General features: G+C 42.5%; 2 protein-coding genes across 2 annotated transcripts; both read right to left on the reverse strand.

Annotated features, from left to right (window-relative positions):
- Positions 1-2,887: 2,887 nt before the first annotated feature.
- On the reverse strand, positions 2,888-19,424 carry LOC111597543 (putative phosphatidate phosphatase). Its single transcript, XM_030223812.1, has 2 exons — positions 18,493-19,424; positions 2,888-3,649 (listed from the first exon to the last, which is right to left on the reverse strand). Exons 1-2 carry the CDS (start codon positions 19,342-19,344, stop codon positions 3,575-3,577), a joined length of 927 nt encoding a protein of 308 aa, XP_030079672.1. The 5' UTR covers positions 19,345-19,424; the 3' UTR covers positions 2,888-3,574.
- A 2,511-nt stretch (positions 19,425-21,935) lies between these two features.
- LOC111597614 (putative phosphatidate phosphatase) lies at positions 21,936-23,532 on the reverse strand. Its single transcript, XM_023312413.2, has one exon. The coding sequence runs from the start codon at positions 23,046-23,048 to the stop codon at positions 22,035-22,037; it is 1,014 nt and encodes a 337-aa protein (XP_023168181.2). The 5' UTR covers positions 23,049-23,532; the 3' UTR covers positions 21,936-22,034.
- Positions 23,533-24,556: the final 1,024 nt, after the last annotated feature.

Consider the following 24,556-nt stretch of genomic DNA (forward strand, 5'->3'; position numbering starts at 1 on the left):
GCATGCTATTGCAGGAGCTTAGAGAGATTTGGCACGCCAATTGTTTAGGGACTGCCTCTGGAAATTACTTCCAGACATTTGACAATTTAATGCAGCAACAGCCATTGAGGGCATACAGGCGCAGCACTCCTAATCACTGCCATAGACATATACATTTTTAATACAATTTCGCATGGCGCAGCAACACTTTCAATTAACTGCCTCACTAGTTAAACACTTGAAGCATGTTGGCTATAATCGAAATGAAAAATCAGCAATTCAAATTTGCATAAGTCAGCAAATTGATTTGAATCAGCGATTAGATGCGCAATTAAAAAAGCTGAGAGCAACCCACTTTGAGTCATTGATAAGCAATTTCGGTAAATTGCATCTGCGCTAGACTTTGAGTAACTTTTGAAAGTCCTGTCTGCGGCTGTTGTGGCCAGCTGTTCTACGCTGGGATTTCGTTTCGGATGCACCCATTGCACATTCATTTGGCTCATAATCAGTCACAATCTGTCTGTCAGTTAGACTCACTCTCTCACTCCCTCGCACTATTTCTATTGACGACTTTATTGCAATTACTCGCACCAAATGATTTTCAGCTATTCATTTGCTGTCTGTGCTTTCTGTAATTGTTGCTGGCCCGATAATCAGGCAGTGGCATAAGCCAGAAATAACAACAGACCCGAGCAGAGCAGAGCTGGCAATTGTTGTTCGTACTGTTTGCAATTAGTGTCAATTAGCTGGCGGCTTTTGGCTGGTGTTTGTGTGTGTGTGTGTTACGTTGTTGGTAAATAGCAGTAACAATTGCTGAAAGAATAAATGTATTTCGGGCTAATTGTGAAATGTATATGTTGGGTGCCTGTTTCGGTAGATAAACTTATAAATGAGTTATTTACAGTAAGTTAGCTTTTATAATAACTTTCTAAAACACAGAGCTCGACAGAGCTCAGAGACCCACTCCTCGAATCCGACTCATTAGAAATGCCAAGCGCATGCTCAACAGCTGACGCACTACAGGAGAATTATCTGCGGATTGCAAGTGGAGTGAGTGGCGAAATCGTATTATAAAGGTTTTACAGGGCGAACCCCTTAAAAAATTGCGCAAAATATGCGAACTTGACTGGGATGCTGACGTGCGTTTCCCCCTTACCGGTCCGAGCTGCTGCTGCTGCCGCTGCCTGCCGATTAAATTTGAAAACTTGCCAAAAGACAGCGAAGGACAACAACGAAGGATATTTTGCAAACAAATAATAAAAATCCAATTTTACATTTAATCACGCGCTCAGTCAAATAAAAAAAATAAGAAGAATAAAGGAGCAGAAATAAACTTTCGAGGCGACGCCTGCTGTCGCACAAAATACGCTGGCATCCCTTCAGGGTCTGACTTCTAACCCAGCAGCCATTAAGTTGGAACGCGGCTCAAGGATCAGGACTCAAGGCTCAAGGTGACTCGAGTATTTTGCTTAATTTATTGCATTTTCTACGCTGAAATGCGCAGAAACTTTGAACAGCACTCGTCGAAAATTAGGCTGCTTATCATGACCCACCCCACCTCCGGCATCTTGAAGCACCCCTTGCATTCGCCAAACTGAAAAAATGTCATTATAAGTTTCAAAAGCGTGTTTAATCCGCCAGACAAAAAGGGGTTTTAAGCCTGCACCTCGCCCTCCTCTCGCACAATAAATTTCTTTTCTTCTCTCTATTTCATCATTGCAATTTTCAAGCGTAATTTTTCGTACACGTCGCACATAATTCATGCGCCCTTACAACCGATTCAAGCACCCCGAACACCTTTGCAACATACGGACTAAGTACCGTGAAATGCTGCCATATCCACATCCCCCAGCCCAGTATGTAACGTCGCAGAAAAATTAACATAGAAATGCTTCTGTGTGCCTTTCATGCGAATTTTCTGCCTTCTATTCGAGTGACATGACATGGCGCGGATAGTGTTTTCTCACTTACAATTAAAAAGCTGATTGCCTCTTAGATTAAGGCGTAGTTCATAGACGTATTTACTTCTACAGATAATGTACTTCACATACATGCAAAACTCTCTCTCAAATGAAGTACAACCGGCAGTATTTCGATTGATTGATTGATTTCGAGAACAAAACTGTCAACTTGGAAATTGAGACAGGAGAAAGAGAGAGGAACACATAGATGGAGGTAGAGAGAATAATGTAGAGCACGTGAGATAGAATTAAAGGCAGACCGAGCGGTAGAGAAAAGACTATGATCTTTATATGAATTTTTTGATGATAATATAATTGTAAACTTCATTTCAAGTACTTATAAAAAGGGCTCCTTCCATATTTTATAATATTAATCAGTCTTAATTCTTAAATTTCTTTGTATAATTAATATTAATTAAAAAACTTTTTATAGTTTAGTTTTGTTTAAAAATTTTCCTCTACAAATTAAATTGTTAAAATCGTTCAGGTCATGCCATATATCAATGCATATGCAACCTAAGCGTATTCCTTTCAATAATGTATTTTAGTTCTTAATAATCGAAAGCCAAATGATATATAAGTTTAGTCAAAGGAAGTACAGCATATATAATCAAATGTAATTCTTACAAATTTTCTTGAAATATTGTTTTCAAATTAAAAAAAAAAAAACCGTATGAAAATGAAGCTTTGGTCTTGGTGCGCGTCCTTTCAAATAAAATTTTCTTGAAATATTGTTTTCAAATTAAAAGCAAAAATCCGTATGAAAATGAAGCTTTGGTCTTGGTGCGCGTCCTTTCAAATAAAAGGACTCTGAGTTGTTTCCACTGTTATTTGGAGATACTTTTTATTAGGTTATGCAATGGCAATCGTTGACAAATGTCATCAGCGACTTGGAGCCATTACAGACGACATGTCTGGTTGGCTGGCTACGCGGCGCCCAGACTGATTTTGACAGACAGAACCAAAAATCATGACGCATATGATAATGACAATGATTGCAGCACTGCCAAGTTAATGCCAGGTCCCCCCTCGATCAGCAGTGGGTGCTCCAAGTTGCTGATGCTGATGACAACTGCCTTGGTGGGGCAACCAGCCAACCGAGAAACGGAGCGAAGCATGTGTGGCGATGGCCATGGGCGGGTGGAGACACAGGCGCAGACACAGTCGCAGGCACCGTCAAAGTGGATGTGGAAGTAGAAGTTGGAGAGGAGAAGAAACCGGCCAAACGAGACATGGATGTTTCTTTTTACTGTCCCCGCCTCCGAAGTATTGCTGTTGTTGTTGCTGTTATTTTTGTTGGTGCAGCTGCGCATCTATCTGCCCCGTCTGTGTCTCAGTGACAGTTGTACAAGAAATACAAATTTGCAAAATAAGCAGAGGGCGGCGAGCACTGTTGGATAAATGGCGACATGCTCAGGGAAGTGTCAACTGATTGCGCTGAGCTAGGCAGGCGTAAAAAAGCATTCAATGGGAAGGCAGAGGGAGGGGCTCACAAAGCCCTGCCTTGGCACCCTGCGAACCTGCACGTGACGTATACGCCACGTTGTGCGTGTGACGCGACAAATGACGAACAACTTGGCGAGTCTATGGCAGTTCCTGTTTTTGTCCTGACAATAAAACACAATAAAAAGAAATTATGAATAAATAATACGCAAAGTAGTAATAGCAACAGCGATGGCAATGCCAACGGCAGCAGCAGCAGCAGCAGCCTAAAAAGCGTCACAAAAAAGCGTCATCTGTTTATGATTTATATATTTTTTAATATCTGACGGCCAGGCAGACAAAGACTCTGCATTTGGGCCGCTTGCCATTTGCCATTTGCTGTTTGCCGTTTGGCAACAAGCAAAATCAGTGTTCATTAGAAGGACATTTGTTCGCCAGATAGTCCGACTTACTTGGCTTGTATTTTGTGCTACTTATCCGGTTGCAGCAGGGGCATTATAATTTCGCGTATTCTCTTCAAGAATAATAAAGTCTGGCTTCCCAAAATTTAAAGTTTATAGGAACTGTCAGTCGGACAGTTTCTATTCCCGAATCTATTTCTATGCACTGCTTTTAGTTCATAAGAAATCAGTTTACAATCAAATAAAATTTTAAAAAGGTTAGAAATTGTTCGTGTATTTAAAATATTGAAGGATATCTTTTTTAACCCCGAGCCGGATATAAAACAGTTTCACAATATGACGTGTTTTTATATAGTTAAAGAAGAGCAACGGCTCTGCAAGGGTATTATCACTTCGACATGAGAAAAGTAGCTTTTTATCAGATTCCTATTTTATTTTTTATATTTTTTTTTGGGGTAAATTTAATTAATTTTCGTGCTGTTTCCGCTCTCCATGCAACGCTCAATTGGGAGTGGCGTACGACGGAACTGGCCTGGCGCTTGGCACCTTGAAAAGGATTCGCGCAGACACAAATTTCTCATTAGCAGCTGCTGTGAAAAGAAAACACTAAATTTGGCCCTAATGAAATGTTTGCCCGACACTTGTGACATCCGCGCATTCGCTTGGACATCGGAGAATCTGTTCTCGAAGCCGGGAAGCTCTGCAAAATGAATCGCATTCAACTGGCAACTTCACTTCCTGTCGAAGCTGGCCCTTGATTAGTGTTAATTAGATTTGACCTGGCGCCGACTTAAATCCACTTTCTATGGTTCAACTTGCCAAAATTGTAATTGTGAATTGCCACGGATCAAAAGAAGTTTTTGTACTCTTTTAGAATATTCTTGAACATATAGCTCTTAATAAGCTCATTGACAATTTAGGTGTTTCCTGCCATTACGGACTCTACCCTAGCTGTGTATGGCATTATTCCCGTATATCGTATAGCGCATTCGTTTAGCAGACATTTTGATAGTTTATGCATTACCAAGGCAATGCCGAGTCTACTGGGCGCACAGCATCTCCAGTTGGAACCGCTTTCCGTAGCCAATCTCAATGCACTTCTTCTTCAAATAGTTTTGTATAGTTGCTCGCTCTATGCTGCATCCAGCCAGAGGAGTGCAAACGTCTTGTGCAATGCCATAGACACCAATTGTTGTGAGCTCTTCAAAAAGGAAGTTTTTATTAGAATAATATAATGTTTAAAATACTTATCGATGGCAGGATGCAAGCAGGATAGAAACTCGAAAATGGTGTGTGGGTTGTTTGCGCTGAGCTGATCCATAATTGATTCTCACTTGCTTGGCTGCACTGCAGCAGGAGACATCTATTGCGATCCAATCTCTGGCTATGATGCCTCAAATTTAAGATCTCAACTCTTTGAATGTTCTTGAGTATACTGCCTTTAATACTTTCATCGATAATGCTTGCGTTTCCTATCATAACTGATTGTCTCTAAGCTGTATATGGCTTAAATTCTCAGCATAGCATAAGCTAGCCGAGAGAACCAACACCAACAGCCCAATGATAAAAGCCATTAATCAAAGGTGTCACAATGCAAGCACAAAGTGAATATAACTAGAATCTGTTTAATTTTTGGGCCAATGAAATTCTAATACACTTTAAGCCAATTTATAAATGACAATTATAAAAATAAACTTATTAAGTTTATTTAACAAATATGCATTGTAATAGTAGTTAATATAGGTAGGCAATTCTCAGCACACGTCTTCTACTAATTTACCTATTTAGACAACTGGAAGCAGGCAACGACGTCACCGAGTCTATCGACTACTCATAAGAACAATATGAGAAACAGAACTGTATAGAAAATATCCAAGAATTTCTTTGTTTTTTTATGTTTGCTTCTCAAATACTTTTTATATAATAATGTGACACATTTTGCAAAGTTATTTTGTTTTCGAATAGAATTTTTATTGTGGCCAAATCCAATTGTAATGTAAAGATTCCTAAGAAAGAGTTTTTGTTCCGTGCTTTTACAATTCTAGACTCAAAGCAAGTTTTCATACTGAAATATGGCACGACTTGAGCTAAGCGTTAGAGGCGCTACCTATAGACGAACATATGTTAAGTAAAAGCTTTTCTTACAAGATATTTACTATTGTTTACTATTGTTGATTTTTCTTTGATATGCATATATGAAACACATCTTCCATGCGCCTATAGCGTAAGGCAATAAATATTCTTAGTCCTATACGACTGCTGACTTTTGGGCTACTATTGAGCCTCGTAGTGCGCATTTTGTTCAGAGTAATTATTCCTATAAATAACATTTAATGCTTAGAATTATTGTTTTTATAATAATCCAGATAATCCCCCAACGAACTGTAGACTAAGATCTAAGAAATAGTTTTGTTAATTCAAGCAAAAGTCTATTTCATGTAGAGCAGAAATGCACTCGAAGCTTGCACATTGCCTGTCAGCAGATGCAGACGGAGAGAGAGAGAATGCTCTTTGGACGGAAGAGGAAAAAGAAACAATTTGTGCAGCTGCTGCCTGAAGCGCGTTAAACGGAAATTATGAGTTGCAAATTAAATTTGGCTGCATTTTACACCACATTCGCTGGCTGTGCTTTTATGGTTTATGAAGTGTTGCAAAAATATCTGCAGATATGCGCCAAAATAAAACAAACAGACCGAGGATAAAAAACGTACAAGAGAGTGGAGCAGACGGAGCCAAGACAAGGACTTGGAGCCCTGCTACGTGGCAATTGCTGCTTGCTGAATCAGCAAGCGAATGGCAACGTATGGCAAACGGATGAAGAGGCAGCCAAAAGTGGCACTATTTGGGTTTTTGGTGGCACGGATTGGAGTGAAGCGAACAGCGCGAGGGCTGAGCGGTGACTGCGTCCTGGCCACTTGTAACAACATGCTAAAGGATTTTCGTCGATTTTCGTTTGGTTGCCCCCTTTGCCACATGTGCGCGCTTTTCCCTTGCTTTAAGTATGAAATGGCCGCTGCTCTTCCTTCGGCTCCAGCCTCCCAGTTTTTTCTTTTTCGATGGCCATTTGGCACTTCTGCTGTTCGGTTGTTCCTCTGTAGTTGTTGTGTTCGTCGATAGCTTCTGCTACTGCTGCTGTGTAGTATTTGGAGCCATTTATTGTTTTGGCGTCAGTTGTTTCATTTGTTGCCAGTTTTTCGCAGGTTTTTTCAGCTCCCTCCCGCCACTTTCCCCTTCGGCTTCTCTCATAAAATCGTGCATACTCAGCATTTTTAACAGTTTATTTGCCCACGAAAAGAAACTATCCAGCAGCAAGTCCTGCCAAAAGCTGCAAGTGCCATTTGACTGGACCAGATTTTTGGGAACTAGCACTTTCAAAGGGAGGCAGAGGCCAAGTGCGAAAGTCTGCACTGGATCCATGGAATACGCACTTAACATTGTTGATCTGTTTGCAATTTGTTGTCATCGTTTATCTTTTCTTTTAGCTGCTTTTTAAGTCTTTACTTTTTCTTTTTTGCGCCACATTGCTTTATTCGTTTTCATTCCTTTTCACACAATCAACTGATGCAATCCAGCATAAATCTCAGCAATCCCTGTCATAAATTAACCAACTGACAAATCAAATTCCTATCAATGTACGTACACAACTTTTCAAGGGCTAAAACAACAAACCCAAAGCACAAACTATGCAACAATAAATCCGCACGAAATCCTTTAGCAATTACATCTATACAAGTGTGCCTGTGTGAGCGGGTGTGTGTGTGTGTGTGTGTGTTCAGCGGGACAGGACGAGACTCAGCCAAATAAAACAAAGCAACCGAACAGAGAACACAACTGCCATAAAAAAGCCAATGGGTAACAGAGTCGCCGGGGCCAAACTGCAAGCGCAGCAAAGCAAAGAATCGCACAATTAACAGAAAGACGACCAGAGGAATGGGTCCTGCTGCACAGGCAGAAAGGCTGCCTGAATCCTTTTTTTTATTTTAGTAATTTGTGCTTTATTTTATGGGAATTGAGTATGCAGCGTTTGCCGATGCCATGGCACCAGCCACAATTTTTTGATGTTCCACAAAACAGTCAAAATAAACTTTACAATTGCTCAACTAGCACATACCCTGTATGTATATCGTACTAATTTGTTGAAGCACATAGTCAACTGAAAAGGAAACTTATAGTCGGAAGTGTCTAACTAGGGAATACTCTTTATAGATACTTTAATATATGTGCTCACAAGGCTCTATTTTCATTTAGATATTGGCTGGCTTCAAGGTTTTAGATAGACAGACTGGCGAAACTTCTTTATTTGCTTTAGACCTGTTAGTTTTATATTTTCTCCTATCAGTTAAGATTAATCAGCTACCAAATTTTCTTTCCTATTGTGCATTGTTTTGGTGCAATTATCTATATATTGATCACTGTAGTCTGCCACATCTTGTCTTCTTGGAAGAAGTGTATCCTTTTACCCAAAAATGGATAAGATGAGAGGTGGAAGGGTTTCAGAGTAATGTATGTAGCTGTAGAAGACGTATAGGACTACCCGATAAAAGCTATTTTTAATCAAGAATGCAGGCAAAGTGAATATGAACCCTAATCTACGCCTAATATAATATCGATAAGTATCGATTGATGCATTGATTAGCTACTATTCTTTTTCATACTATATGTCATATCTATGAAATCCTTAACTGCTTACGAAGCCGAGTCCGCATAGGGTACCCTCTAGCCAAGCACTCCCCACTGCAGCACTCCTGTAAATTCTTTTTTTTTAAAGCAACGTATTTTATATGCGATGCAGTGCCATTGCATCCTTGGCAAGAGTCAGTGCCGCCCGCTTGGCAAACTTTATTGCCTTGCCAAATAATGGGCAGCATCCAGAAAGGCCGAGCCCGAGGCCGAGGTAAGACTCCTCAAAGCGCTGCTCGCTTGTCCGTTTTTATTTGGCAGGAGCGCGTGCTGCTCCAGCGGCTGCTGACGCTGGTGATTGCACAGGCACTTCACTAACATCTTTGAATTTCGTTCTAGAGAGCGGGATTCTTTGAGTGTCAGTGCAGCCAGGATGTGAGCATGTGCTTAGCACCATGACCCTATGCTATAAACTGCGCCCAGTTTTGACTCTGGCGCTTCTGCTGGTGGAATATAAAAAATAATGAATGCTTTGGGCTGTTAGTGCAATATTTCTTCATTTCTCGTGGCACGTGCAGTTTGCAATTTCTTGACTGAATGATAGATCAACCTGAACATGCTTCGCATGTGCCTATGTCTACATATGTATATTGTGGTAGATTTTCTACAGTGTGGGGTTTCTCCATTCCAATGGCCTTCTATACTTCAACATTTGTTTGAACTCTAGAGCTTAACATGTTTAAAATAAATTAAGCTAAATTATCTCTATTTAATATAACTTGTATGCATACAAACAGATCAGTCTTGAACCAGAGCTCAGCTAAACAAAGTCAGTGATATTATAACATTAGCAAAGAGTGCTCAAGTTGGGAGTGTTCGTCTGCTAAAATATGTTAGGGCTCCTTTGATAACTTTGAATATTGCACATTGCAAACTTCTTTCCGTTCCCTACAAATTAAAAAATATTATTTAGAAACAGCTCCTTTGTAAAATATGAAGTCAGCTGAGAACGCGCTTGAGTCGAATGTTCGCAACGGAAAATCTGCCAAGGATGACGAACAGCGTAATTTTAGTTGTATAATTTTTTGAAAGTGATTATTCCAATTCAACCTCAAATAGTTGATTAATCTCTTTAACAATTATGACATGTCCAACCTGAATTAATAGTACTGATAATAGATATACCTGAGGATCATAAGAAAAGCATTTCACACACTCTCCTGTGAGGATTTTTAATTTATACGTCATTCTTAGTGATTTCCCACAGTTATCTTATTTCAAGTTTCTATATACCAATGCATATATACATATCTAATTAATCTCTTATATAGTAGTTCACTCGTTATAAACTTAGACGCCTTTAAAGCGAAGCCATTAACAGACGCGACTTAAACATTCGCCTGTCCTGAAATTGAATGCTGTCGAAACGGCCAATTTAATTTCTAGTGATGCATTTCACCTGCGAATGGGCGGTCAACTGTAACTTGAAGGCGAACTGTAACAGTAATCGCATTCGCAGGCCACTCATCAACGGCAGCTCATTTTCACACGCTGTCGCAAAACAGTTGCCCGCACTGGCCAGACAAAAGTCGTTGGCTCTAATTGTGCCATCACTGGGGCCAATATGTTGGTGCTGTCGGGGCTGCTGGGCAGTCAACATGGCATTCGTGGCGCCCACCCCATGTTTGGTAATCCAAAACGTCGGCAGCTGTTGACCCAATAGCGTAACCAATTTTGTCGGGCGTCTGCTATGTGACAGTGGCCAGCGGGCATTTGGGTGCTGGATGCTCCACTTCATCATTACCCAGTCGTTATCGCTTTTTTGCATTTAAATGATGGCCTAGCTGCATGTGCTTCGTGGTCGTCTGCTTGTGTGTGCAATTTGAAATGTGCCCCCGACACGTCCGACGTCGAATTTTGCAAAAGTTGCTTTTGCCCCACGTTTGCGCTCTACCGCCCGAAATGCTCTGGGGGCTTGTATCGCACATACGACGTGTGGGCTGAGGTCGCATGCATAATATTCCACGCGTCCACCAGTAGCTGCCGTGCAAATGCACATTAACATTTCCAAAAATGTATCCAAAATGTTTGCCTTTTTTGCTTTCTTTCTAATACGTTGCGTGTTTGTCGATGCAAGCAGGCTCCTTATTCAAGCTGCATTCAGCCAACTGAAAGCAAAAACTATACCAAGGCAGTCTAAGCTAGCGGGCCTTATGCATAAATATACATAGATTCTGATATGACATAATCTGCAATGTGATTTCATACAGTCTTAGCAGCCCATGCATTAATATCAATATTTTCTCTCAACTTATCAAAATGATTAAGGTGCTTACATTTCTATTACTAGTTATAGTAAGGTCAATGTCTGATGGGCTTTCTATGTTTTGAAAGTGCTTCTCGATCGATTATCTATAACTTTCAAGGTGGCTTTAGCAGAATTTCAGCGAAAATTATGTTTAGGTATGCAAACAAACGCATCCTGCTCTGAGCTGGTCGGCATGATAACCCGCTGATGCCATATAAATAACAGATTTAGTGGTCCCGGTCTGGCCTGTTGGCCATTTTGTTTGTTTTAGACCTTTTAGTCGGCGCAAACAGCAACGTCAGATAACGGCAGCTTTGTTCTAAACCAAGCAGACGGTCGAAACCAGCCAGGCAATACTGGTTCAGCTAGCCTGTTTTTATGTGCCAGAGCGATGGTGGCCCTGACATGCACTGCGATTGTGGGAGGTGCGACACCAGCGGCGAAGGCGATGAAGGCGGCTTTAATAGCCGCGCAGACGAGGCAGGGTGAGTCGGACAGTGGCAAACAATAGCCTCGACTTCATTGACTGCGTTAATTGCTGTCATTCGCTTGAAGTCATGTGCGCGATTTTTGCGATCAAGCTCAGGACGACCACTGGTCTGAAGCGCCGTTAAAACTGATGATGATGCTTTTACCCCTTCGCTCTCGTCGTGTTATGGAGCAAGCTCTCCATAACATTTAAGATTGGCATTCCATAATATTTAAGAACCGCACTTTTATGTCGTCATCATCGTTGCTTGCAGCAGCAGCAGAAGCAGCAGCAGCCTTTGCTGCTCCTGACAGCCCTAATCTCCCATTGCGACTAAAAACAATCGAAGCTTTTACTTTTACACAACGCAGCCCTCAACCAATCATTTATGTCATATTATCTGGCTATTTGCCCTCCCCGAGCCATATGGGACCCATCAGAATGGGTCTACAAATCCAATTTCGCTGGTAAGCCAAACGGATACCCTGTATACATTGACAATGGCCCATAAAGGGTAGACTGGGCTTACCACAAATATATGCAATCGACAAAGGAAATTTCACAATTTATCGCGTTTTACCAAAGACCTTCAAATTGTATATATTTTAGACTCGCTTCAAAGAAGTCACTTCGCGAAAATGTTTCTTGCTAAGTAGGAAGATTCATGTCAGCAGCTTGGCTCTGAGCTCCTTTTCTTGACTGGCATTCCCTACTAGCTTATTTTTGCTTGCGTGTATCCAATTATTGATTTTCCTTGGTCACACTGGGGTCAAAGGAATAACAGCTTATCAGAGACTGTGCGTAACACAGACTTTATCTAGAGCCATTTTCATTTTGAGTTGTGAGTAAGCAGGATGGATCTAAGGCTTGAATTGCACAGATAAGGATACTTAAGATATATTGCTAAGATACCGAATTATCACCTTACCCCTTCTTGCTTACGAAGCACATATTGCTGTTCCACGCATGTCGGCAACACTGCAGTAAACTTTAGTTGTGATGAAATGGCAAAAATAATTTTACAATGAAAAAAAAACTTTTTTTGTTTGTTTAGATATTCTTTAACTTATACTGAACTTTTAAAAATTGGTAATAATTAAAAATGTTCATTTTCATAGGATTCTATGTATCTACTTCACTTTTACGGCCGACGATATTTACACAATTTCTAGGAATTCATTACAAACATTAATTTTGAAATATTGATGCTCGCTAACTTAGTAGAAATTCAATGTAAATCGTTTTACCACTGGACTTTATGCATCTAATATTTGAATGTCCTTCATAGATCTAGTATAACCTCTAACACAATGTGTCTAATCTTCCATTTAGTACGGACTTCAGTTGTTGAGCTGCCTTTATGATTCCATCATCACATAAAAAACAATGCCACCATTAGCCTCTCACTCAATAATCTCTTTTCAAAATGCTGTTCGCTACTGTTTATATATGAGGAGTGTGCGTGATTGAAAGGATGGCATACTGAAGTAGCTCATGATTGTAATATATTTAGCACTAGTGCACATACTTTGTAGCAAGTGTTTTAAACTTTAGCTTAATTTTAGCGCACTTTAAATGGCGACTGCAAAATACTTTAGTGACCAGTGGGTTCTGCTGCAACTGGCCAGCGGATGTACATAAATTCCGCTCGTGTGGTTTTTGAAATGCATTACGAGCAACCCCTCGAGCTGCAGCTGGGCTAAGCTAATCAAAGACTTTGCTAACAATTTACTTATCCCGCACTCTTGACTGCAGTCTGACCTGTTGCAAGGGAGTGGGATGCATCCGAGCTGGTGTTTCCATCATATTGACTCCCTTCGCGCAAATTTCCTTATATGCAGGCGTTCGTTGGAAGCCTTTCGAGTATGTCTGTTTTTCTGTCCGCTTGGGCAGCTCATGCATAAGCCAATTTGCGTTGCCTAAGCTCAGGCGCACAAGGGCCGAATAAGTATGGAGAAGGAATTCCTGGATGACGCGGTTAACTGCGATTGCAGCAATTTTTGCCATTCTCCGCCCACTTTATGCATTTATGCTCCTTTGTCTGCGGTTTTTTGTGCTCCTCGTCTGCGGCGCCGGGTCATTAATTTGGAAGCGAGAGCTGCACCGTCGACTTTCGACTCCTTCATCTACCATGCCCCCCATTGGCCAATACCAGCAGAACACCAGCTGGCTCAATCAGCTGGGCAGTCGGACATGTGGACTGGGTCTTAACAGCATTTCCCCAGTGAGAAATTAGGAAATTGCATTTGCTGGCAGAATGAAGCGAGCCAAAATACATCCTAGCCCTGCGAACGTACGCAAGGACCCACGGTCCGAATAAAGCGACGTGGTAACGGAATTTACGCGCTGCACTCCAATGAAGATTTGCAATCGACGATAGGCAAATGTAGCCGACCAATTGAACTGAGGCGTGAGGTGAGTGCGAGGCACGGAAGAGACTGCGAAAACTGGAAATTGCCAAAATGTAAATTCATATGCTGCTCATGGCGCTGCCCTCCCGAATTCAGGGCCGGTCATACAAATTTATTGCACATTCGCGGCGTATGCGGTCAACGTCATCAACATAATCATCATCATCATGACGTGGGTTATCATCAGGCTTGGCTTTCGGCAGACTGCGTTGAAATATTCATAATCAACACGGCAGCAGCGTTTGAATTTCGCTTCATTCTGTCGCAGATCTTTCGCCGTTGCCACTGCCCCTGAGTCCAAAATAATTCAGCGACTACTACACCGTAATTGGGTCTGATTATGTGCTAGAAGCGCAACACGATTTGTGTCTCTGAAAGGTCCACGATTGATTTTTTACTCTTCGGCAGAGCCGTCTGCCAGAGCTGAGAAAAAGTTTCCATTGATTTTCTTGGATTCCAATAAATGCAACGATCCATTCTGTGCATACTGCAGTGCCTTTGAGTCTGCTGTCTATCTGTCTGCTATATTGGGAGGAGCAGGCGACAATAACAGCCATTAAGTCTGATCAACACGTAACCGGGCAATAAACAAGCGTGACAAATGATGCTGCTAAATGAAAGTTGATTGCCAGTTGACGGCCACACCTGTTTTGACTGCCCGGACAGGAGCTGCTCCGACTGGCGAGCTGGTGAGTTGGTGCGCTGGAGAGCAATCAAAATTGTCCGAGAGCCAAGCCAAAGCGAATGGCTGCAAGGCAGGAGGCAGCGCAAAAAATCACAGCACGAACGCCACGCAGCGGAAGTTAGTGCAGAAGCAAATGTCGCTCACATCGTTATGGCACACCCGGATCTGCTGTCCGGGTCGGTCCAGCGCGTCCCGTGCCATTCCGGCCGTATTAATAATGATGGTGGCAGCGACACAAAACGCAAAATGGCTGACGCTTTTGCTGTCGACGTCACGTGTCGAGGCTGCGTGTGATTTCTGGACAGCAGGGCGCAAAGCGACTTCGAATATCGTGCGGCCACACTACAAAGGTCCGTTGGACAGCAGAAATTGCAATCCGACTTTGTTTTCCTCTTGGCTGCTCCAACTGTAAGATCGCCGACATCCCGCTGTCGCCTTCTGATTGCATCGGCCATGCCGATGTCTACGGGGGGGTCAGCGCCGTCGTCCATTATTATAGTCGGTGTCATTGTTGTCGTTGCCGTTGAGCTACCGTATTGTCACATTGAACTCGCTCGTCTTGTCAGTCGATAAAAATTAAATTAGTTAACAGCATGAGCGCAGAGTCTCGCGTTGCAGCGGCAGACCAGACAGCAACTGATAAATGCACTGTAATCTGTCAAGTAGAGCTTGCTTTAAAATTAATTTAAACAAATTGAAAATGAATGGAGGATAAGCCAAGCGGTGTGTGCGTCGCTTAAGTTGTTATTGAGTCAATCTTGCTATGGAACGCATCTTATACAATACAATCTGAACAACATAATGTTGCTAATACAATCCGAACTTTCAATTGACGAAACTTTACAAATTAAACTAACGCCACGGAAATTGTCATGAAATTAAACCGATTTGAACCAACACCTGTGCCCACAGTCGATGCTGCTCTAAAAGCACCTCCTCAGGCTGTCAGGCGCAGTCGAGGTAGTTTCCTCTCTCTCCCTTTGATGTTCTCCTTCTTTCTCTCTTTATCTCTGTCCCTCTCTCAGTCTCTCGCCTCTCCTTAAGTCAACCAGGCGGCAAACAAATTATTAATTGGCAAGCAAAACGCTCTGCTTGTTTTCTAACAAACAACACAACGACCAGGAGGGAGCTCTCTAGGTGTGGCGAGGAGTGTGTGTGGTCTAGTCGTGTCTGGTCTGCCAGAGCACATTTCGCAAGGACACGGAGGTGGCACGCAAGGATGCATACATAGCACACAAGCTTCATTAACTCAAACTATGCAGCTATGCTGCATACTGCGATTATCAAATTGTCTTTACACACATGAAGCCAATGAGGGCGCAGATTACTGAGAACGAGAGAGAGAACTAACAACTGCGGACTGCCGGCTGTCGACTACCGACTGCCGACTGCCGACTGCCGACTGCTGATGGCAAATACCAAGTGCAAAAGTTGCTAGGGACATCGAAATTCAATGGACAAACTGGCAGCCGCAGAAATATGAAGCGCTCGGTGCGACGATGACGAAGACAGCATTAACAACAATGAGAACAGAAAGCAATGGCACCGCTAAGATACCCTTTCCAAAAGCCTTTAAGCGAAGGATGTTTCACGGACTTATGCGATAGTCTTAATGCACCTTTGTTGATATTATAAGTAAGCATTTTATATTTATGAAATATCAGATGGAAAAAGTCATATAGTTGACAGCATTTGTGTTACGCCAATACAGAATGCGTGACAAAAGTGCTAGAGTCGCCTCTGAAAATGGCACAAAACAAGTTTTGAGTTTAAAGCTCCAGCGTGGTAGAAATGCCCTTAAATAGCAAAGAGGAGCATATATGCGGCAGTCTGTGATGGCGATGCTCGAAATGACAGACTGGCAAACTGGCTCAACTGGACACAGGCTGCTGTCCGCATACCGCATTATCACACCTGACTGTGATTACAGAGTCGCCGCTTTGTAGCGTTTGTGGCAGGTGGGTTCAAGAATCTCTAGCATGAGTTAAGCGAGCTACAGATTGGTGGTCCCGATGCTACTGACACTCCTGCAAGAGCTTAAAGCAAGTAATGGAGCGAAGGAGATGAGTAAATGAATGGGCAGACAAACGGGTTGTGAGGTTGAAATATGCAATGATATCGAACAAATGTCTGTAGCGCTGGCAGGCCTTGAAACTAGTTTGTATATAAAACTGGAAGTCTTAAGAGAATGTTTCAGAGTCTATCAGATGCAGCAAAGCATAGCAGTTGAGCCGTAGAATAAACATTTCCAAAGATCATCTTTAGTTGCAATATTTTGTAGAAAGCAAGAAATACCTCTTAAAAACGAAGGATAGCTTAAAAGTTGGAACACGCAGAACGAAGAGCTTTGCCAGCTGTAATGAAACCCGTCTTTAAAAACTAATTCAGCACCATTCTTTATGGCTGCTGCTTCTTTATTCAGAGGCTTCATCATAGCCCAGCTCTTCTCTGTTTCTGTTTGTTGTTTTTGCGGTGAGGAAAACAAAAGTTTCGCTAATGCAAAATATAGGTCACTTTATTGGATGGCAGAAGAACTTTAGAGGGAGCCGCTTTCCGCCTTCTGGCTTCCGCCTCAGTTTGCTGTTATGTGCAAATATTTTCCATTTAATTAACGCATGGAAACTAGCTGCAAAGATAGTTTCGACGCTAGAGGGGAGCCTCTGTCGCAGCAGATTAAAATAAATTGCATAGAAATTTATCATTCGAATCTGGAGCCAGACAACAACAACAACAACAACAACAACAACTTGACACAGTTACGAAACTTGGCAAGAAACCGGAGCGCAGGGTCAGTTTGTGTATCTCCGTGCTGGTGTATATGTGTCTGTAATTGTGCGCTTGTGCCATAATTAATCATAATAAAACCAGAGGCAGCAGCAAGCCAGGTAAATGCGAGCCCGGCCCAGGCGAATAAAAAAACCACACTTTGCCAACATATTCTTTGCCATCAAAATAAATGAGCCAATTAAGCGGGCCACAAGTGAAAATGGCTGGCAAGAACTTCCGTCTCCTGATGAGGGTAGTCCTTAATCGTCCGAGACTCGAACGCCCATGCTGAATCCGAGGCTCAGGTGTTGCGCATCATCATCAGCTTCTCGGATTGGGCTGCTGAATCCCTCGGTTATGCCAATTTATGCGCCTGCTGCTGAAATTTATTTATTTCTCTTTGCGATTTTGCTTCTCCACCTTGCCTGCTGGAGTGGACCGGCTACAAAGGGCGGGCTAATGGCGTTGACTGGGATTAAGTCATTTGAAAATTTGTTTCTAATGAAACTAAAAGAGTCGCTAATTGTTGCACCGTTGTCAACGTCGCGACTCGTCTGCGTCTGCGGCTTTCAATGGGTCCTGGCTTCTGGAATTTGCCAACCAACACTAATTGCAATCAATTTGCTTGGGGCGACAAGTGCCTCCCACTGAATTATCTGTGGCTTAAGACTATTGGCATCGCACTCGCCATTTCTACTTACCCATAACTCGAACATTAAATGTTTAATTATTCAACTTAACTTCTTAGAATACTGAGATGCTGATTTGAAAACATATTAGCTTTACCCAAAAACAAGCATTTCTATGTTCTTCGTCTGCCCATCTCAATACTTCTACCTATGCCACTTTTACAGTCAGAGAGTCTTTAGATAGAAGCTATTTATTAATTGTTTTTGTTTTTAATCTTTTCAGGTATGTAAACAATTTTCGGATTTGCGCTTGGTAAGCTCACCTTCAAAAAAGTCCCCAGAACATTATATTATTAGTTAGAAGTCTCAGCGACTTCCAGCTACTGCTCACTGACGTCACATCGCAAAATATTTACACAGTCCTCTAGTGTTGTTATGCTAAAATATGCGAATCATGCAGGCAAAGTCGTATGTGGATGTTAAAGTAAATACTGAAAGCGAAACAGAAATGCGACAGTCGACTTAATCTGCGCCGTCTATTATTAAAGCTACAGGCGACTGGCGTTGCGTCTTATCAACTAACCCCGTTGTGTGCGCTGGATTAGGGAGATGCCTCGAATTGCATCTTATAAAAAGAAAACAACAAATTACACTTTTAATTGTCCATCTTTACTGTCAGTTATCTTAACAAGCTAGGGTTAGAACGCAACTAAAACTAATTAGAGCTATGGCACGTAACTTGACACAAATCATGCGGCAGCTGTTTCGCTCCGGGGTCCACTTCATCAGACGCTCCATCAGCAGTGGAAGTAGTGGCAGCAGCTGTTTTGCTGGGCAATGAATTTGCATGTTGCCCTTTGCTGCTTTCTAGATGCAGTTTTTCGTCCAGCCCTGCCGCACGGACAGCCGCAAAGGCAATGGCGGCGCCCAACAGCGATCCAGCCGCAACATCCGACCAGTGGTGTTTGTAATCCATGACACGGCTCAGGCCGACAAATGAGGCAAGGCAGATGCAGAACAGTTGGCAGACGGGGCGCAGTAAGCTGCCAGGCAGTGGCCAGCGGATGCGCTGTAAGTGGAGTGCCATGAAGACCAGCCCATAGAAGGCCTTGCTGGAGTGGCCACTGGGAAAGGACACGTGTATGTCCAGCAGCATCTCTTCAGTGGCACCCGAGAGATCCGCGTTGCAGCCGTAAACTGTATGGTAGACGCCACCTTGCCGATGAGCTGCATCCGAGCAGTAGCCGCCATCGGGCAGCTGCGGCCGACAGACCTCAAAGAAATGGGGCCGCAATCTTCCAATAACATTCTTGCCCATATCCTTGAGCAGAGATTCCGCAGCGCAGCCCATTATGAACCAGCGCAGGGTGTTGTACACACGCCAATACTGCCGGCAGCCCAGCCAGCTTCGACTAGTCTCTAGGGCCAGCAGAGCCATCATAGGCAAATAGATACTGATCCAATGGAGCATGGAGGACGACACAGTGTTCTCTCGGTAGGGATACATAAGTGACTCATCGTCGCAGAAGAATCCACGCTGTGTTGTTGGCAGCCAGAGCTCTTTGAAATATGTGCTCAGCAAGATCATCAAAGACAGCAGCGCCACGTCCAGCAGGAGGCGAAACTGTCCTCGATTGGGGAATAGCCCATTGATCTGTAGGTCGAAACTCATGATTCGCTCGGTTAGATGTCTCGCGCGTCACTGATCGCATCGAGCACTCAGCCGCGGCGTTGAAGCACAGACTAAGATTTCAATATAATAAAGTCGAGCCTCTTTGTCGACTCAATCTCTGAATTCAATTTATATAAATAAACCAACAGAAACTTGATTGCTCAAAGTTAGCAAATTATGAATACTCTTACCTACTATTAGTACTATGGACGTAGCCTCATCCTGTGAATGTGAGCGCATCTCATTGAAATGTCAGCTTTGTTTCTGTTCCCAAGTCAGCTGCATCTCCGACGTAGTCAGCTCAGAGGAAAGCTCCGAAATTCTATTCTTCTAGTATAGCCTTTTAGACAGTAGCTCCTAAAATGTATGTTCTAGTCCCTACTGTACAAGATTCAATATTTATATTGCACCTCTGATGGTATATCACCGTTACGCTTTTATTATCTCCTTTGTATTCACAGTGAAAAACCTGTCAGACACCCTAGAATTTATTCTATTTAAAAGAATCGGCCTGTTTTTATGACCTTTAAGATTGCCATTCAAGAATAGCAAGCAATATAAGCTATGATTCAGCTATTGTCAAGTGAACATACATATATAAACCAATTGACATTTGGCAGTGAATCGGCCATGTATGAATAATTTCATGTAGATTTTAGACGTGAACCTTTACTGATTGCAACACATCACCTGAGAGCTTTGCCCTACAAACATTAACATGGTTTGGGATTTTAGTTTAAACAAGAACTTCAAGTGGAATAAACCGCATAGAATGAAGTCTTGTGATCTGTGTTTTAGCCAATCGATGGATAAAAAGTCTTACTAAATGATAGGTAAATCCATTTAGCTCAGTTAAAAAGTAACTGCTTGCACTTGCACCTTTCAGATAAATTATTTAATTATAATTTTAGATTTATCTCTGACCAAATAAATTGGAAATATTCTTGGCTTGGTTCCAGTAGCGCAATTGAGACATTCAGAGTATTTAGTCTTCAATATGATCTGATTACTATAACTACAAATATGGTTTTCGGGTAATCAGTGCCTCTATGCTCGCGTCAGATTCTACAAGTTTATTGGCCTTGACAGATAAGCATCCCTTACACTCGTGCACGTGTTGGGGATTCTTCTACTTACTTTGCAATGTTTTCAATACTGCCATTTGTCTGGCCTTCAAAGTTCAAATATGTCGCACGAACTTATTTTTTTAGCTCGGAATTTTTTAATGCTATAATCAAAATATTATTCCCAACAAGCGATTGGCAACACAAATGAGCTTTCGGGCAAAGCTTTCAGTCTGATCGTTGCTCTAATACTGCAGTTCGAAAGCTCCATATACAATTTTATTAGAGTCCAATTGGAATTATCAGAACCACTTGAGTCACAATGCCGAAATTTGAGATGAACAAAGCTTGCGCTCAACTTGAGCCACACGAATTCCCACGATCATTCAAAGAAAGACCGAACCAAAATAAAGTTTACTATCTATGCCATTCTCTTCATTCGTGTGCCGTGCGGATGACGCAGCTAAAACATTTGCCACAGAAAGAAGGCGCGCATGTAATACCCTGTAATAAATTTACCCCCGGATTCAGAAAGATCACTCTGCACATTAAACAGCCGCAAAGAAGTTGCTTAGTACGCTAGCCCTTGATACAGCTAGAGTGAATACAAATTTCTATGTTTATCTTGTGAATCACACAGATAACAAGTTCTTTTTAAAAACAACAATAAAACAATTATGCTATTTTGGTGCAATTTGTAGATAAATTGATTAAAAATATGGGTAAGCGTGGAACAAAGGGAATTTTGGAGTTTATGAATACGCAGAACATGCAGGAATTCAAATTGAAATTTGACTCAGTTCAACGAAGCGTGAGCTTTGAATGTTACTCATCATCATCATTGGTACCTTTTGTATTTATGCCACCATAAAAACTTTAAGCCTTAATATTTAAGAGAGATGCTGTCATATATACATAAATATATATATGTATATATATATATATATATATATATATATATATATATATATATTTATTATTATTATATATATATATTTATTATATATTTTATATATATTTTATATTATAATTTATTATATATTTTATATAAGTATATCATTATATATACACGTCAGTATATGATTATTAACGATGAAAGTCGACATAAGGAATTACTCAACTTATTAACTTCATATTTATTTTTAAGAGGTACACTTTATTACACATATCTATAAGCATAATAAACACATAAGTATACGATAATATTAGTTAAACAATTGTTCAGGAAACTGTAAACTCTGCAGCTGACTGCAAAATATATGTTGGGTAGGCTGCTCCCCACAACTCGTATATTTATATAATGTATTTATCATATTTATGTGGTTTATTACAAAAATAACATGAACAACATGTAGACAATTGCATGAGGCTTAGTTCTAGAAGTACATGGAATGAGTGAAATCTTTACAAATGCATTGGAACGATTTGGTAATGGACTACGAAAGACTTATGGGTTATGTATAATACTACAAAATACGTAAGGGTTATAAGCTACTTGGGTGCTCTAGCATGTAAGTTTCAACTCTGTTTCTCAAATATTTTCAGTTACGCCGTACTTTATTTGATTTGGAATGTTTAATTACAAGTTTCCGCTTTGCGATCGGCGATCGGCGATCGGCGATCCGCCTATACTTTGGTGCAATACTGATCGTCGTTGTAGCTGTTATTCACACAGTATGGAGGAGGAGTGCTGGGGCAGACCTCCTGTAGCGTGGCCGAGGTGTCCTCGCGGCGCAGTGTGCCGCCTAGGCTGACATCTTGGAAGGAGGGGGACCTGAACAGCTTGGCAATGTAGTGGGCAGTTAGCAGGGCTCCCACGATGCCCAGCAGCGAGCCGGTCAGCACATCGGACCAATGATGCCAGCTGTCCATGACGCGGCTCAGCGCGGTGTACCACGCCAGCATTATGAGGACGAATTGCAGAAAGTAGCGCATCAACTTGGAGCTGCGCCAGGTCAACTTGCGCTGCAGATAGAGGGCCGTGTAAAGCAGCGAGTAGAAGCCGATGCTCGAGTGTCCGCTGGGAAAGCTGAGGCGCGCCTGCCGGATATCCGCAACGGTGAAGCCCTCTCCGGCGCACTCGTAGTCCTCTACATAGCGATGCAGATTGATGAGATCGCTGCACAGGCTGCCGTCGTTGAGCTGCGGCTGGCACACAGCCATGAAGTGTGGCCGCAGCCGTCCAATCGTGTACTTGCCCACCTCGGTGGCGTCAAAGGTCAGTAGCAGGCCGAACCCAAAATAGGTTAGCTGCCGGCCCAGCTCCACATACCAGGCCGACAAGTGCCAGCCCAGCAGCTCCACCGTGGATGAGAGCTCGCCGGCACGCATGGAGCTGACATACTCGACTATAACAAAGGTGAGGAAGGGCAGGCCGCCCGCCAGTACTCCCAGCATCACGGGCGTCACAGTGTTGTCCTGGAACGGGTATCGTATGCTCTCGTCGTCGCAGAAGAAGCCGCGCCGCACTGGCTCCACGGCGAACTCGCAGATATAGATGGGTATCGTCAGCACCACAATGATGAGTAGTTCGATGAGGAAGCGTCGCAGTGTTTGGCGCTGTGCGGCAGAGGCTCGTCGCACTTCCCTGTCCGTCCGGCCGACGGGGGCTGTGCTATTTTCGTTGTCGCCGTCCCGCATTTTACCGCTTCTCGCTAGTCACTGGGTCGCCGCCGGTCTCAATGCGTTTTTAATTAGTTAATATTTCAAATTTTATGCTGTCTAATTAACTTTGGGTTCGTTGGTTTTTATTTTTTATACCCGACGAATTCGTTGGCGTCGTTGCGGGTTCGTTGTCAGCGGCTGACTGATCTGGCCTCGAGTGGGTAACGTTCTTTTAATTTAACGATCATTTCATGCACGACGGAACTCCTCTCACATTGTTTTGGAAGGCCCCTCCTTCACTGTGCCGCTCTCGCTCTCGCACTGCGCCACAGTTGTATTTTACGTTAGATCAAAGCTATGTACCCGAGTAGCTATAGTAGTTTGCTTAGCTCTAGATTAGACAACAAGCAATTCGCCTTGTGTTCGCAGTCGGCGGGTGTGCACTGTAAGGAAAAACGGCATCGATAAATTAGGCCGGAATAAAGCAAGCTAGAATTATTCAAGAGTAGCGCAAATGCCAATTTCGCAACGTTGCGGCCTTTCGCGCAGTGTAGCAATTTTGTGGCACTTGATAAGCGCAAGCAAAAAGCCGTTCAAGATCATTTTGATAAGATAACTAAAAGCGTGTTCCAGATAGCGCAGTCGCTCACTAAAGGCTGCCGCGCCAGATTCGTCACTCGGAGCGGTTTTTGTGCCAATTCATTGATGCTCAGCTTATTTGAATGATAAATTCGGTTGGTAAACAATGGGTTCTCTGCTGCGTTTATCGCTCTCACCTGCCATGAGCAGCATATCTCGGGGTCAAAGCTGCCTCGAGAGTGATTCACTCATGGCTCGCTAAGTGGCCGCCTATTGTTCCGGGCAAATGATGCATAAAATGGGCGAGTCGCACGCACTCGATTGCAGATTCGCTTTATCGTCTATAAGGCGGCAGCTAAGAGTGCAATGCGAACACGCTAATCTGTTGCCGCTGCATCTCCAAGAACAAGAATGGCTCTCATTGTGCGCTTTGATCTCTGGCTGAACCCTGCGCTCGTAGACGCCGTCTGGCCAATGGAGTTGAGTGCTGTCCCCAAAGCATATGCGACATGCACTTTACATGCACAAAGTTGAACAGTTAATTGTATTAAAAACACCATTTGAGTTTTATAGTCGCATGCAGCAGACTGCGTAATACTCGTTCACACTCCAATTAATTTGTCAACTGAATTTGTTCAGACATAGTCATCTTATAATTTTTAGAATACAGGCCGATCGTCGCTTACTCGATCACACACAGCTTTTGGCTAAATTTACTAAGAAGCTAACTGTATTTGATTTACTCTTACAATCGAGTACATCATGCTCGTTCACTTCAGCGTGGATACCACTCAAATTTATTTTCAGTTTTTGACTTTAACTAATTGCAGCTTTGATCGTTTGCCAGATAAGAATTTTACTTCAGACAGTGTCAAACAGACTCGAGCAGCAATATACCCTACTTCCCTTCGTTTACTAGCATAAAAAGCATACTCTGAAATATGCAGCGACTCCACCTACCCGCC

Source organism: Drosophila hydei, unplaced genomic scaffold, assembly GCF_003285905.1.
Source record: "Drosophila hydei strain 15085-1641.00,03,60 unplaced genomic scaffold, DhydRS2 tig00000001-arrow-pilon, whole genome shotgun sequence".
NCBI classification, from domain to species: domain Eukaryota; kingdom Metazoa; phylum Arthropoda; class Insecta; order Diptera; family Drosophilidae; genus Drosophila; species Drosophila hydei.

Coding starts and splice junctions, on each gene's coding strand:
- LOC111597543 (XM_030223812.1), bottom strand. CDS start 19,344: ATGAGTTTCGACCTACAGATCAATGGGCTATTCCCCAATCGAGGACAG. Junction 3,650..18,492: donor CATTGCCCAGCAAAACAGCT/GCTGCCACTACT, acceptor GACGCTTTTTAG/GCTGCTGCTGCTGCTGCTGC.
- LOC111597614 (XM_023312413.2), bottom strand. CDS start 23,048: ATGCGGGACGGCGACAACGAAAATAGCACAGCCCCCGTCGGCCGGACG.